This window comes from Aquila chrysaetos, chromosome 7 (genome assembly GCF_900496995.4).
Source record: "Aquila chrysaetos chrysaetos chromosome 7, bAquChr1.4, whole genome shotgun sequence".
Lineage (NCBI taxonomy): Eukaryota > Metazoa > Chordata > Aves > Accipitriformes > Accipitridae > Aquila > Aquila chrysaetos.
The window spans coordinates 39,703,768-39,719,382 of NC_044010.1; the positions used below are offsets into that span (position 1 = coordinate 39,703,768).

At 44.6% G+C, this 15,615-nt stretch overlaps 1 protein-coding gene across 2 annotated transcripts in view; it reads right to left on the minus strand.

Annotated features, from left to right (window-relative positions):
- The window catches only part of LANCL3 (LanC like 3), a 38,874-nt gene extending 23,538 nt beyond the window's left edge, over positions 1 to 15,336 (minus strand). For both annotated transcript variants that reach the window (XR_003924199.1, XM_030019714.1), the window contains exon 1: positions 14,701 to 15,336. Coding sequence is in view for 1 of the 2 variants with exons in the window: in XM_030019714.1 (XP_029875574.1) it covers positions 14,701 to 15,246 (546 nt within the window). In the remaining variant the exon portion in view is untranslated. The remainder of the gene's footprint in view (positions 1 to 14,700) is intronic.
- Between the last annotated feature and the right edge of the window lie 279 nt (positions 15,337 to 15,615).

Sequence of the window (15,615 nt, forward strand, 5' to 3'; positions counted from 1 at the left end):
TGTGCAGCTACTCTGAGTCATCTGGTACTGGTACAAGATGTTTAGTTAGATGGAGCACTGGAAACAAATCCTAAAGAAGAAAGATTTGTTTGTATACTACTGTGCTCCTCACTGCAAGAGAGTGGAAGCATTCAACACTTTGGACAACGTCCATGTTGTGCTGTGTGTAACACAGTTTGAAAATCGTTACTCAGAGCTGTTCTGCAGTTAGTGTGCCTCAGCTGTGCAGGAAGAGTTTCTTTCCGTGCTTACACTTTGGGTGACAAAGAAACAGAGTGACTTTGGAGCCTGGAGTTTGGGGCACCACCCTCCAGGCTCTGCTCTGAAGAACATTTGAGTATTTTATATAAGTAATTTCAATCAGAGCTGCAATAAGAGAGACTTGCTCTAGCCATCAGCACACTCAGCTTAGAGGCATCAGCTTAAATTCTTGCACTGCGCCAGAAAAAGAAGGGATGTGAATTTGAATTACCAGGTTAGTGATGAAATCTCAAGGTTATTGCATACAGAAAGGAAGAGACTATGACCCCCATTTGGACCGTGATTTGCTCAGAGCCCAATTTGGTCTTAAAACCTGTAAGAGTGACGAGAGGTGAACACATTCTGCCCCTGCTAATGGGAAAAGACATGATGCTTAGTTCGCTTTTACTCCACAGCAGGCCAGATCCTGCCTGGGGCTCTGCGAGAAAAGCACCTCCAGCAATCTGGGAGAGGCTGCAACAGGGAGAGAGGAGCTAGGTGGGACGTGCTCCCCAGCTGCAGCTTTGCAGCCTCCTTTGGAGGAGGTAGAGACGAGGTACAGCAGGTGAGATGGAGTGCAAACTGCTGCTACTGTGGGAAGGCAACTGGAAGGAGTTGCATAAACACCATGGAGAAAAGAGAGCGCTCTAAATCTGTACCAGAGCTCCATGGATGGCGAGTGATGCAGCTGTTGGCTTATAAATTTTGGCGTGGCTTGTATGTCCCACAACACACCGCTCCCAGGATTTGCATGTCTATCAAAAGATGCCCAGAAGACTTCAAGGGTGTAAACTAGGTGCCTTGGACATTTAGGCATATCCAACCTTAGTCACCAGCAGGGGAAAGTTTTGATGACAAAACTTTTGGGTCTTGGCATCCACAGTGGGTTTTAGGCAATGGAAAGGCCTGAAGAATCATAGAGAGTGAATCCATAATACCTCTGTTGGGCGGAACAGCTGTGTAGGCAGCCCAAAATTTCATTGACCTTTTGGATACCACGTTGTGTTAACCTCTGTCAGGACTGGTTATGACTTTTCATTTATATTAGCTGTTCATTCCCATGCAGAATAAATGCAAAGAAACATAACCTTAATTTTCATTAAAGTAAGCATACAACTCTGATGTGCTATCATGTTACATCCAGATGTACAAGCAGTGATGCAGCACACGTGCAGACAATATGCTGACACTCACGTGAACTGAGTACACAAGTAACTCAGGCCCTGTCATGTTGGTCTTAATTGAATCTCAGTTTCTTCCCAGCATACAGGGTAAGATTTATTAGATAATTCTCCCCAGATACATGTGCTTGTACTGCTAAAAATAAACCTTGTTTTAGCTCATTTTTGAATCTCTTGAGCTGTTTTCATACTTTTCCTCTGCCTCTGTACGGTATCTGGCACTTGTCTCAGTTTAAAAGCCAAAGCAAGTCTTATCCAGTGAGCTGCCTCTTCTGGATCATTAATGAGGATAATAAATATGGCTGGTTCCTATATCAGTCCTTTATTAGTAGTTATGATTAGCTTGCTCGTGGTCTTTCAGTCAATTCCAAATTTACAATGTCCCCATCCAAGCCAGCATGAATTAAGTTTTCAAGGAAGATTATCTTTGACACTGCATCAAAAGCCCTATTCAAATGTAAACAGGGTATTGGCTACTGCTCTTTCATCAGCCACTAATTTTATAATTCTGTTATTTACAACAAGTGATCTTGTTTGTCTCGCAAGACTTCTTTATTCTTCTAAGTCATGCTGCTTTATATGCATAGTTCTGTTATGCAGATATTTATGAGGCATGTGACATCTAGAAGTATGTCTAAATATTTGCTGCTGAGGAACAATGTGGCTACCTACGAAATTAGTTAAATGATGTAAATGGCACAACAGCAGCATTCACAGGCTAACAGAAGCATAAATTAGTCACTTTAAAGTAGCACCAGCATTGCTTTCAAGCAAAGGTAATTCTGGAGAACTCCATGCTGGCATCATGCCACTTTTACTTTGTGTGATGATCTGCAATTTGTGCCATGCCAATAAGCCACTGAATAGAAATATCAACTTAAGCTACGAGAAGAATGCTGACAACGTAATGCAGGAAAACCAGATGAAGGTGATCGAGTCCTCTGAGTCATCTGAATTTTCCCCTACTCTTAGACTGTGGTAGCAGTCTGATGTAGTAAAAATCCTGATCATCTGTACGTGGCTCCCAGATCCTCCCAGGCACATCAACAAAGACAGTTCTGAAGCAGAAGACAGTAACAAAAGAGTTTCCAGTGGCATACAGTGCCGTTAGCATTGCCTGGAAATATGCCCACAATTCCAAATACAATTCAAGTCATACTTCAGTTACAGACAGTCACTTATAATTCAATACTGCCACATTTCAAGGGCAGAGTAAGAGTCATGGGATTAATTTGAGGAAGTGTGGGATACTGTGCTCTTTAAAATGTAGCTTACTTGGTAAATAATGGGATCACCATCTGTACTTTTCTCCTGGTGAAAAGATTGCCATTTGGTACTATAATAAAATTAGGAAAGTGTTATCAATCTTCCCTTTGCGCTACTTATTCTCAGTTGTGACTGTATAAACCAAGCATGCTTTGGGAAAAAGAGACTGCTGTGCCCAAAGGCGCAGTTCAGATTACTCTAAGAGTTCAAACCTCACACAGAAAGGAGGAAGAGGAGCAAGAATCATGAGACAAATCATACCACCACCACCACCAGTAAACAAACATCCACTACACTTAGCCATTACCTTGCATTTGAAGATCTCAAAGTGCTGTATAATTAACTAACAGGGATTACTATTACCTCACGCTACAGATTACACTGTGTTGTCGCTGCCCTGGGAGCACTCAATGCCATGCCTCTCTTTTGCTGGATTTGTCATTTTACACAACTGTTCTCTGCAGCCCTACAAGAGTGGCCCGGTTTTGGGGAAAGAGGCAAACAGAGCAGGAACGACTGCAATTTATGGGAGTCACATTTAATTTTTCTGGCCCTCCATGGGTGCTTTTCATGTCTTAACTCGGGGATCGTTCAGTCTGGAGAAGAGAAGGCTCAGGGGAGATTATCAGCCTGTATAAACACCTGATGGGAGACAGCAGAGAAGAGGGAGCCAGGCTTTTCTCAGCAGTGCCCAATGACAGAAAATTCTACTTAAAGAGAAAGCTTTTTTACTGTGAGGGTGGCCCAACAGGAACAGGATGCCCAGGGAGGTCATAGAGTGGAGATATTCAAAACCAAGTGGACACAGCCCTGAGCAATCTGCTTTTGTGGACCCTGCTCTGAGCAGGGGGCTGGACCAGAAGTTCTCCAGAGGTGACTTCCAGCCGTGGCCATGCTTTCACTGTATGACTGAACCAAATCCAAATGTAAGTGCGTATGTCGATACACTGTTCAGACAGATGGTGTGGATTTTACTCCTCTAGAGGTCTTTAGGTTCAACTCTTGATTTTGACTCAGCTTACCTGTGTGTTTTTTTAAAAATTTACCTCACAATATTTGTTTTACCAAAATAAGCTAGCAGTCCCATACTGCTTAGAGAACAAAATCAAAATAGGACTGTCCCAGTTTTGGCTGGGATAGAGTTAATTTTCTTTCTAGTAGCTGGTATAGTGTTATGTCTTGGATTCAGTATGAGAAGAATGTTGATAACACACGGATATTTTCAGTTATTGCCAAGTAATGTTTAGTGTAAACTCAAGGATGTTTCAGCTTCTCATGCCCAGCCAGCGAGAAAGCTGGAGGGGCACAAGGAGTTGGGAGGGGACACAGCCACGACAGATGACCCAAAGTGGCCAAAGGAGTATTCCATACCATGGGATGTCATGCCCAGTATATAAACTGGGGGGAGTGGGGGTGGGGGGATCGCCGCTCGGGGACTAACTGGGCACCGGCAGCGAGTGGTGAGCAATTGCACTGTGCATCACTTCTTTTGTATATTCCAATCCTTTTATTATTATTGTCATTTTATTATTGTTATTATTATCATTATTAGTTTCTTCCTTTCTGTTCTATTAAACTGTTCTTATCTCAACCCTCGAGTTTTACCTTCTTCCTTTTGATTCTCTCCCCCATGGCACTGGCTGGGGGGGAAGTGAGTGAGCAGCTGCGTGGTGCTTAGTTGCTGGCTGGGGTTAAACCACGACAAGGACAAATGTATTCATACTATAACTCTGTCTACATTTTGTCTTCTGGATGTGCAGCAGTTATATAAGCATTATTCCCAGGTATTTTTGCTGGCATAATAAAAAATGTGTATGTATGAAAACGGCAGCCTGGCATAAGAAAGCTCATGATTGATTCAGCTCTGCAAGACCAAGAACAAACAAATCAATATTTATTTAAAGAAGCTGAAGAAGTTTGTTTTGCTGTTCTACTACTAAGAGTTTTCCCTGAGTTCATATTTGACCAACTTCTGTCTGATCAAATCTAAACAGCTACATGTGGAATGTGTATCTTGGGGTCCATTGCTATTATAACCGTAATTTTGACTAATTAATCACTGGCTTTGCCTTAGAAAACTGAAACAATTAAGTATAACATTAGCCATTTCACAGATGGCAAGTAGAAATATCTAGAGATCAGGAGTTAGCTTTACAAAGGGATGAAAAACCTTAGTGAAAATGGCACGCTCAAAGTCCTATGAACATCTATGGCAAGGCTGATGCTTCCAACCCCTGCCTGTAGTATTAATTTACTGCAAGACAATCTTTGCTTTTGTTAGGACAGTTCTGGTAGGCCAAAAACCCCACATTTGGTGATGGTGGATGAAGCTATAAGAAACTTCTATAAAAATAAAAGGATAGATTTCCATTGACTCATGCTGCTGGTGAATGCAAGAATATATAAAATGGCCCTCACTGAAGGTGACAGAACTAGGGAGAGAGACAACGCTGAGCTTTATCTTTACATTAGCAACAAAAGTAAATCACAAGAACAGACTAAGTTTAACCTCCAGACACTTCTTCAGATTTCACTTATTCCTTGATTTCTAATGTGGACAAAATAATTGACTTAATATGGTCCTCTCAAATCTATTGTTCCAACTGTACTTCCACAAAGGAACCCTATCACTTCACAGATGTCCCCTGAATATACAATGGCACGTCTGGTGTTACAACATAGAATAACATATTCCCAGTTTTATTCAGGGAACAAAGGAAAGGAGATTCTCTGGTTGGCATTAATGAAACAAAGCTCCTTCAGTTGAAGAAGCTTCTCATTTTGCGTACCACAGCACAGCTTCTGCGATTCAATGATTGTCTTTGTATGACCCCTACCTACTTCACTTGTTCAGAGGCTTTTCCTAATGAATACCTGTCCATGTAGCAGCGGCCCATTAAAAGACTGCTGGATAACAGCAGGTCATGAGCTGATGTGAGTCAGTGTCACACGGGTGTGAGATGCAAACACCTTACTGAGCTGTATAAATAGAAACAAGACGTGGAAGAAACACAAAGTTATCTCTCTGCTCAATTAGAAAAGCCTGTGCTAGAATCGTGTGTCCAACTTATGGCACTGTACAGGAAAGGCTGGAGAGAGTCTGGCGGAGTGTAATGGGAACAACTAGAGATGTAGAAAACATGACACACATGGGAAGATTGGAAGGATTAGGATTGTTTGTTTACAACAAGAAAAGATTAAGGGTAGAAACTATAACAGTCTTGAAACGTATGAAGAGCTTCTGTAAAGAGGAACAGAATTTCTCACTATTTCTCAATGGTCAGGGCAAGGAGTATCAGGCTTAAATTACAGCAAGATTCAGATCAGTCATTAGGCTAGACTTTCTAATAGGGAAGTGTCTCAGACAGCCAAGGCAGACGGCAGATCCTCCATCAGTGGGTGGTATGAAGAGCAGGTTAGAGAGAGGCTGCCAGGGATGACACAGGCACAGGTACACCTGCCTGGGGGCTAGACCGTAGCCTGAATTACCTCTAAAGGTCCCTACCAGTTCTTTGATTCTGGTAGGGATATCATCTGGTTGTCAGGACTGAGTGGACAAACTGCAGAACACTGCCAGTATGGAACATACAATACCCACCATTTTCCAGTTCTGCACTGACCCACCAGTGGAGAGTTGCTTTGTCCTGTGCAGCTTCTAGCCCCAGGCCCACACTTAAGAGCAGCTTCCATTTCCTTGACAATGAAATCTACATTTGACCAGTACATCCCCAGCTTACAATGGTCAATTACATTAACATTGTACCAATGAGGGCATAGAAGTATTCTGTGAAGAAAAAGATTAGCCACACAAAATAACTAAATGCCTTGGACAGCTAGAAGGTGTATTTATCTGCCGCATTTCCCCCTCCTCCGGTTATTCAGTGCTATCTGACATCCATTCCATCTCACTCATGATCCACTGTTCTTCAACAAGAGATATTAAGCCATTAAAATGAGGAATTCATTTGATTTGCTGCAAAAACAGATTTATGGTTCTGCTCTCAGACATCAAAATATACCAAGCTGAGAAACACCAAATGACTCAGCAACAGCTTGGACTGCTATTAGATACTTCTTGATCATGTTTGCCTAAAATGAAATAACTATTTCAATTATTTTGCCTTGCTACTCCTAGAAATATTAATCAGCTCACTAACTATCACTTGAAAATAATCCTACAACATAGATAAGAAATAATTGTTTTTGACTGGGTATTTTCATTGAGCCCTATTGTAATGGAGTGGACAGAAGGTTACGCAACATCACTCGGTGCTTAATCTCATGCTTGTCAGTGGTCAAAGAACTGCATGACAGACACAGACAAAGAGGCATTTTGATACACTGTCTTATTAAAAATGGTGACCTGATTGCATATATTGAATTCTGATCTTTTAAAAAGGGGGTGGAATAGAGAAGTTGGCTGACAAACAAAACTCCCATTTATAGCAAATGCCTTGCACCATGCTGTGATGGGATGCTCCTGCAGCAGCAGAGCAGGACCATGGGACTTTTACCCATTTTAATTGCCTCCCTGATCCTCTCTACAGAGCCACCTCTACTGCTTGGAGGCGAGGCTCAAGACAGCAGTTTACTGTCTGAGTAAACTGCTCTGCAGTCTTTATACAGCCTGTCAATAGGGTGGTAGGTTGATTTTAAGACTGTTCAGCTGAATTAACAGAGAGAAGTAGGGTCTATTGATTTAATGGAGGAGAGAGGAAAGAGGAGGATGATTTCTATATTTGGGCCCTGCTAGTTGTGGTGCATAGCTGTGCTATGATTTACGTACCAAGTCTAATGTTCTAACGATGTGTATTAAACGACTATGGAGAAACTTAAGGCTTAATTTTATCCCTCCATTTCAGTGCTGTAAAGTGCTGAGGATGTTACACTTTCATTGGTAATTGTTGTTAGCCTCGTGCTCTGTTCTTCCTGTCAGGAGCAGCTCAGTCTTTCACATTTTTGCTTCTTTAGCCTGTTCCAAAGTAAGGTTTACTAACAGCATTACCATTTAGGTTACATACTAATTTATAGTATTATATGCATGTAATAGGAAAATATCAGTGTCAAAAGAAGTACAGCAATGTTCATGAAAATGCCCATATTTGCTTCTAGACCTCAAGTAGTTACCTCAGTTATTCCTTAGAGAAAGAAAATATGGAATATAAGACATAATGTTGTGCTCTGAATTTGCAAGCACTGAATGTGGTGACAGCTATTTTTGTAAGTGTATGAGCCTATGCGAAGAGAATACAGTGACAGAAGAGTGACAAACAAAAAACAAGCAGACAAAAATAGTAATTTTCCTAAACGAAAGGTAGTTTACTCCTCTGCCCGCTCCCTAACCCATCTTCTCCCTGTCTCTACTCTTCTGTTGAACTTTTATCTTCTTCTAAATTGAATATTAGCCATCAGATCCACACCAGTTTGCCAGAAAACCTGATTTTCATTTTAAATCTCCCCTGCTCCAGGGTCTAAGTTATTTCTTGCCTTTTTCCCTTCATCTTTGAATTCTGCTACCCCTCTGCAGCGTTCCATTTTTATATTTTTGCTGGTAACTTATTCTTTTTCCTTTTTTATTCGTTCTTTCTTCCTCCTCTCTGTTCAGCCTCCGCCAAATGCCTTTCTTCTCTATGCCTGCCTGTTTCTCTGCCTCCACACACTCCACCATATATGCATGTTCTACACATGCACTCTTTCATTCTGCTATGTCAACCAGTATTAACTGTGAGTTAACACGGTTAACTGTGGCTTTTGGTCCTTTGTGAAAACTGTGCCAAAAAATCACTATTAGCCTTTGTCATGGAGGAAAACATAAATGTCAAATATAGCTACCTGTAGAAACACGGTACTGTAATAAAGTTCTTTGATGTATGTATAAAATACAACACACAAAAATCTGAAAACCTAAGGCAATAGATTTAAGAAACTCCTTGTACTGTGCCACCAAACTGACCACAAGTAACTGATGCTGTGAAGAACAGTAGCTTCCATCTAAGCCCTGCGCCTCTCTGCTGGAGAGATTCCCTGCTTCTCTGCTTCAAATGCTCTGACGGCTCCGGATGCTTGCAGAGATTCAGTCACCAGATACGCTCCACAGGTCCAAAGAACTGCTCAGCACCTTTTCCACAAAAAGCCCTCCTTCTGATTCCTGCATTTTGTTCTGCAGCTCTCATCTTCAAGCCTGGGGCAGCACACTCTGCTCTGCAGAGTACAAAGACCTCTGCTTCTAGCTAGGCTCTGTGGTGATGATGAGGAAGATGACTGAACTGACAAGGTTTAAGAGTTAACTTCCAGTATGTGAAATGTAAAGGAGTTAGAAGAAGGATGGGAAAGTAGAGATCTATTTTGGATACAAGAGACGCCTCTGGATAAATACATTTCTTTTTTTTTTTTTTTTTTTTTTTTTTGTTAAAAACTGGTATTATAACATCAGTATTACTGCTTGGGCTGCTTTTTCAGCAAAAAGATGCTGCTGCATAGGCAAACATTCTTCCAACAGCACAAAGCAGTACAGAGATATGACACTGCTTTTGTACAAAACTGTCTTTTTAGAAGACGATGGCAGATTAATACCACTCTTCAGCTATAAGCGGTTGAAATCTGTATTTCTGCAACAGAATATATAATGCATGTAGCTAAACTTGTGTCAATCAAAGCTCCAGTCCTGGCAGGATTCACACCAAACCCTCTGTACCACAGTGCTTTTTTACTGGCTGTTACATAGTACACTTGAAATTCAACACTTTCAACCCCAAATTTTCTACTTTAACTCTACAACTGGATATTCAGTGTCCACTATGTTGAACTGAATCCAGGTGGCCATTTTCAAGATGTCACCATCTCAGAATTTGAATGCTGTTTAAAATAAAAAAAGATTCGTGCTGCCCTGCTGAAGGGAAACAGAGAAATTCTGAAATGTAGACCCAAACTATTTCAGAATGCTTTCTAAAAAAATCTGGATGCAAATAATTCCCGTTGCTTCACTGTTTACTTCAGAAAACTCCTATTTTCAACTCCTGGTTTAAATTCATCAATTTAAGCAAATTAATGCAAAATCTAGCCCCTGTGTGTGGTTTGGGAAATCATGGCTAGAGGAATGTACATTTAAAAGAGGCAGGCTAGGATCAAAAGCTTTTTATCTTTACTGTTATCTCATTTTAATCCTCTGTGGCAAAAAACGACAACCTGGCTGCGTAGTGGCCTGTGTAAAATGAAATAATGAAATCAGTACAGCTCCAGCTAGCACCACGCTATTTGACATTTCAACCACCGTAACGTTTCAGATAAGCTGGCAAATTCTTCCACAGAGAGAAAGGACTTCAATGGGCACAGAGAAGGAATGAAATCTCACCTCAAAGGACAACGCTTCCCTTTCAGGCGCAGGTGAGATTAAAAGTCTTAACATGGGGACTCTGCGCTACAGCACTTGGAGGTACATCTCTTCTGTGGGTATTTTGCAGATCTCCCTTTCTAAGATCAGTCCATTGAGTGTCTTTCATAAACACTATGTTCAGCATTAATACATTTCCACTCCACTTTAAAGAGTTGCAAATTAACATGTTCTAGGCAGCATTCAGGAAGCTCCTTCCTCTCACACTTTCTGAATTTTTTTCTAAGAGATTGAAAAAAAACCACCAAAAAATGTGGAGCAAAGTAACTTATAATAGTCTTTAAACACCAGCTGGAGGGAAGACTCTAAGGAACAAGTAATAGCATCTAGAGTTGTCTGAGGAGTTGAAAGAAAGTTTTCATTCATTTGTATCTTCTCTCCCAGAGTATTATGAAATACACTGGCTGGACCTATCGGGTCCCATGCACTGCACATCAGTCTGTTCCACTGTCTTTTAAAGACAGTCCTGCCTCACACTTCCCTTGCTGTGGCACCCAGATCCCCAACATCGCACAGTAGCGCTATTTTTGTTTTCCACGCACGAGGTGAAGTTGGTCAGCTTCATTTGCAGTCTTGGGAGGTCCATGAGAAAAGAGACTCTGGTGGTAGACAAGCAGCCAGGGTAAGTACAGTTCTTAGCAGGGCCCTACACTTAACGGAGTCCTGCTAGAAAGACCATTGCCCTTTCTGGGCATCCCATAACAGAATAACATCAGAATTGTGCCCTCCCTGTGACGGGACAACAACCTCATAAACACACCAAATCATGACATCGCATTTGTTGGAAAGGGAAACTGAGATGCCCCTCTGCCACAGAGACAGAAAGCTTAACCATACAGCGGCATGAAAGAGCTTAAGGTCTCTGCAGGCTCTCAAGACTCACCCCATTGACTCAGCCCACAAGGGAACTGGTTTGGCTGTGTTGCTGGCATAGTGTGCTGGTTCAGCTTGTCACCACTGCAACAGCAGGCAAGGGTCTCTTACGGTGTCCCCAATGTCTTTCAAAACTACAGCCTCTAATGAAACCACAGCATCAGGCAGTCATGCAAAATGCTGCCCTGCCTTCTACGTGGTACACTGCTACCCATCGCTGTCTTTTCTGCTGCAACCCAGAACTAGTGGAAGTCAGTCAAGCCCATCAGTTCAGTCAGTTATTAAAAGAAAACCTGAGCTGTGCTAAAAGGCGGTAACATCTTAGCAGATGGTGATGCAAGAAGCCGCTTGAACTTCTGTACCTTTTCCTCTGTCATCTGACGGTTACATTGCCAGAAGGAAGTGCAACTACCGAGACACACCATGCTCCATCAACCACGAAATGAGACAGAAACATCACTGAGAAAAAATGAGGAGAGGATAAAATGCCATCTGAACAGGGGGATGGGACCACCATTTTAATGGTGTCTTACTACTACTGTTTGCACAAGCAAATAGAGACTGAGTGATGAGAATTAAAAGCAGGACTGACAGATTTCTCCAAGAACACATAATGAACGAACACTACAAGCATCAGGAAAAGAGGTAGCCAAAGAAGACAGAACAGAAACAAAATTTCTCCCGAACAGTGAAAACACAGCAGTTAAGGACAGCTAAAGCACATACACCTTATTTATATGTACCTTACACAAATGACACATCGTTTCTGCCAAAACAGTATTTTACCCATCTCTGCCTGGGAAGCAGCGACTACAATGTCATGGAAATTAAAGAAAGGATGAAAACAAACATCTTTTCTAATGCACAGTGCATCATGAAAGTCAGACCCTGTTAAGCGTTGACTGTTGAAGTAATCCTTACTCATGCAAAAACTCTCAATTAATTCATCAGGGAAAAATGCTGCAATAGCCTAAAACTCTGAAAACCAGCTGAATGCAAATGCCTTCTTCACATGAGGTCAATGTTGTTCAACCGACTGGATCCTTCAGGACTGTCCACTAACTTTCTGAAGAATATGCGAAGCTTTAAAACACCGAGACTCTTCAGCAAGAAACTGAAGCATCAGGGCACAGCAGCTGAGCTAAACTGGTGTTTACTGAAATAAAGCAGTCTCCTTCCTTCCCTGCTTGGAAAAGACAAAAAACAAACCCAAAACATAAATTGTAAAATTTGCTCAAAAAGCCTTTCTTCAAAGGCTTCTTGTATATAGGTCACCATTTGACTTCTTCAGAGGAAAAAACAACCATACGGGCAGCAGCGGCTCTATTTCAATGCAAGGAATGGATTTCACTTTGTGCTGGAAATGTTTGTACAGCGTCCTCAAAAAAAGAACGTGGGAAACAAGAAAATATGCTGCAATGAGCCATGTAAGGCTGTGCACAATCAAATTACAGGAGGTAGCATTTTCCAGTGGTTCGAATCACAAGACATTGCTACTATTCTGGGATGTACCTGGCTTCCCGTTTGTTTGACCTTGGGTAACAGATGACATACACTCTCTCTGGGCATCCCTTTCTTCACTTGTAAAAAAGATGCAGGGTCTAGTCTGGCAATGTACGAATTACAGTAATTCTGTATTAGGATGGGAACATTTGTCAAAAGACCCAAATTTTGCTCAAGCATGAGTACACATAGACTAGAAATCATTATCATTTTCCTCATCAAGGAGCAAAATATTTTAATTAAAAGTTTTAGGTTTTGTTAAAATTTAAAATTAATGTTGGTTTTATTAATACTTAACAGTTTAGATTATTTCAATTTATTTCTTGCACTATAGATTTAAAATTACAATGTGGTGACAGAATAAATAATACTATGGAAGCATGTTAGCCTACCGATTAAAACATCAGCAAGGGGACACAGAATATCTTTTATTGGCAAAATAAATCCCTCTATGATTGTACTTAACCCACCTGCTAAATGGATTCCACAATAACTGCATACCTGTGCTCATCTGTGGGGATGTTTAACTCTTTACAGCGACATAAGGCATAATTTTTCAGCAAGCAAGCAAACAGAGAGGAGAGCTTTCCCCTTTCTCACGCTGCTCGTCAGAGGTGATTGCACCTAGTCTCCAAACTGTTCAGCGATTGCTCTCAAGGACGTCAGACAAATGGATGAAGGAATTAAATGAAGCAGGAGAGTCCAGGGTGCCGGCTCATTCAGCTGGTATGTCACGACACCATCATAGGCACCGACACGGGTACTAGACACACTTGCCCAGTGCAAACTGAATTAATAGGCATGGTTATTCCTTAGTGAGAAACCATCCCCTCAGCCTAGCACTGCTGCACAGGACTGTGATGTGTCTACAAAACTTTCCTCTCATAGAAAATGCTGTCAGAATGAAAAGTTTGGTTATGTTATGGTTACAAATAACATAACCATTACTATGGGTAAGATTGTCAGACAATCCTATGCGAAGAAACAGCACGTATGGTATGCTACTTTAAATGCTTAGTGCTGTAAGAATTTTTGTTCAAGGCAATCAAAACATTCAACTGACTTAACATTCTTGTTGCCTTCTCTGGATACCCTGGAGCCTCCCGAGTCCTCCATTAAATGAACTTCCTTGGACTCTGACTGCAGTGACTGGTATTGGATGGGGCAGAGCCACTTGGTTTTACATCATTTATTTACTTGTAATAGTTGCTTCCTCTTGCAGGAGGAAAGAAAGCCAGAAGCATATGAACTTGCAAATCAGTGATTAACAGAGGAAACACAGATTGGACCTGACAAGAGGACAGGAACAAAAATCTAACAAATGCCTGCTCAGACACTCCACTGACCACTTAGTAACAAACACCACAGCAAACAGAATCAGTTGCATTAATTCTTACGCTGTAGTCAGTGGAAGCTCTGAATTGTCAGCGCTGACAATGACAATATCCTGGGGTAATGTCCCGACTACTGAAACCATAGCACACTGAACCATCATCACATCTCAAGCTTCCAGAAAAAAACAGCTCCCGTTCATGAAAACCACCAAAATTCGTGGCCAGATTTCCAAAAGACCACCAGCTTCTGTATACTGGGGTTAGCAAGACCAAGCGCCTCTGAAAATCTTGCTTGCAAATTCTAGCACAGCACCACTTATCTTTACAAGGTTCCTTGCTCTGTTTTGCCCAACACTGTTCCTTTTTCCCACCCGCTTCATTTTACCGAAATATTCTTGAAAAGCCCGGGCTGGCTCCTGCCAAATAATTCACCACCTGGCAGCCAACAGCTGATGCTCTCGGCGTGCCCGGGGAGCGACGCGCTGCGGGATGCAGCGCCCTGTTCCCGGGGCCCTGCCCCGGCGGCGGGACCGCATCCCGCACGCCCTGTGCCCCCCCGCTCCCTCTTCCAAAAGACGCATCTCGGAGTTGAGGGGAGGAGCGCTGCGGAGAAACGGCTACGAGAGAAACAGAGAAAAACACACACACACAACACCGGGGGGGCCTCTTCCCGAAGCGTGCCCCCAAAGCGCAAGCTGGAAAAGGCGCTTTTTTGTTTGTTTGTTTGTTTGTTTTTGGTGGGAGCCCCGGCGCATCCCCCTCTAGCCCCGAGCAGAGGCGAGGGCACTGCCCCGCCTCGGCGCCAGCCCGAGGGACCGCCGCCAGCTCCCAGGGGACGCGCCGACGGCCCCGACGGCGGGGCCGGTCTCCCCCCTCCCTCCCCGGGGGTGACCCGCCGCCTCCCGCCCCTTACCTCCATGCCCAGCCGCTGCTTCAGCACCAGGGCGGCGCACAGGTAGCCGGCGCGGCCGACGAAGAGCTCGTCGGAGCCGCACTCGAGGAAGGAGAGCGGGGCGCAGACCTCGCTCAGCTCCCGGAACTTGCCCAGCGGGCGGGCGAAGTCGGGCAGCCCCAGGGCGCGGTAGACCAGGGCCGCCACCGCGTACACCCCGGCGCCGCCCAGCAGGAAGGCGGCGCGGGTGTCGGCGTCGGCCTCGCCGCCGCCCTCCTGGTAGCGCAGGCAGGCGTCCACGACGCGGCGGGCCGCCCGCAGGTAGGCCTCCCGCGACGGCGCGAAGAGCGGGCACTGCGCGACGTGGTAGAGCATGTAGGCCACGCCGGCCACGCCGCCGTACAGCCCGCCCTGGCAGCCGCGGGGGCCGCCCAGGGGCGGCAGCTCCCTCAGGATCCGCTCGATGGTGGCCGTCACCAGCGGCACCGCCGCCTCCCTGTCCGGCGCCGCCGCCGGGCTGCCCGGGTAGTCATCGAAGCGGTTGGCGAAGCAGCGCTGGCTCTCCATGCCCCCGCCGGCGCGGCGCTCCGCTCTGCGCAGCGGGGAGCGGCAGGAGGGAGCGAGCGGGGAGCTGCCGGGGGAGGAGGCGGGGGAGCGGGGAGGAGGGAGCGCGGCGGAGGCGGGAGGCAGCGGGAGAGGCGGGAAGGGGGCGCCCCCACAGACGCCCGGCGGCTCTCGGGCCCTGAGGGGCGGCGGGGCGAGGCGGCCGCTGCCGAACCGCCGACCGGGGGGGGGGGGGGGGGGGGGGGCGGCGAGACCGGCCGCTGGCCGGGGTCTGCCCCACGCCGGGGCGGAGCGGCCGCCGCTGCTGCCCCCCCCCCCCCCCCACCTCAGCGCCCCTCGGCGCGGCCGCCGCCCCAGCGGCGCCTCAGCGAG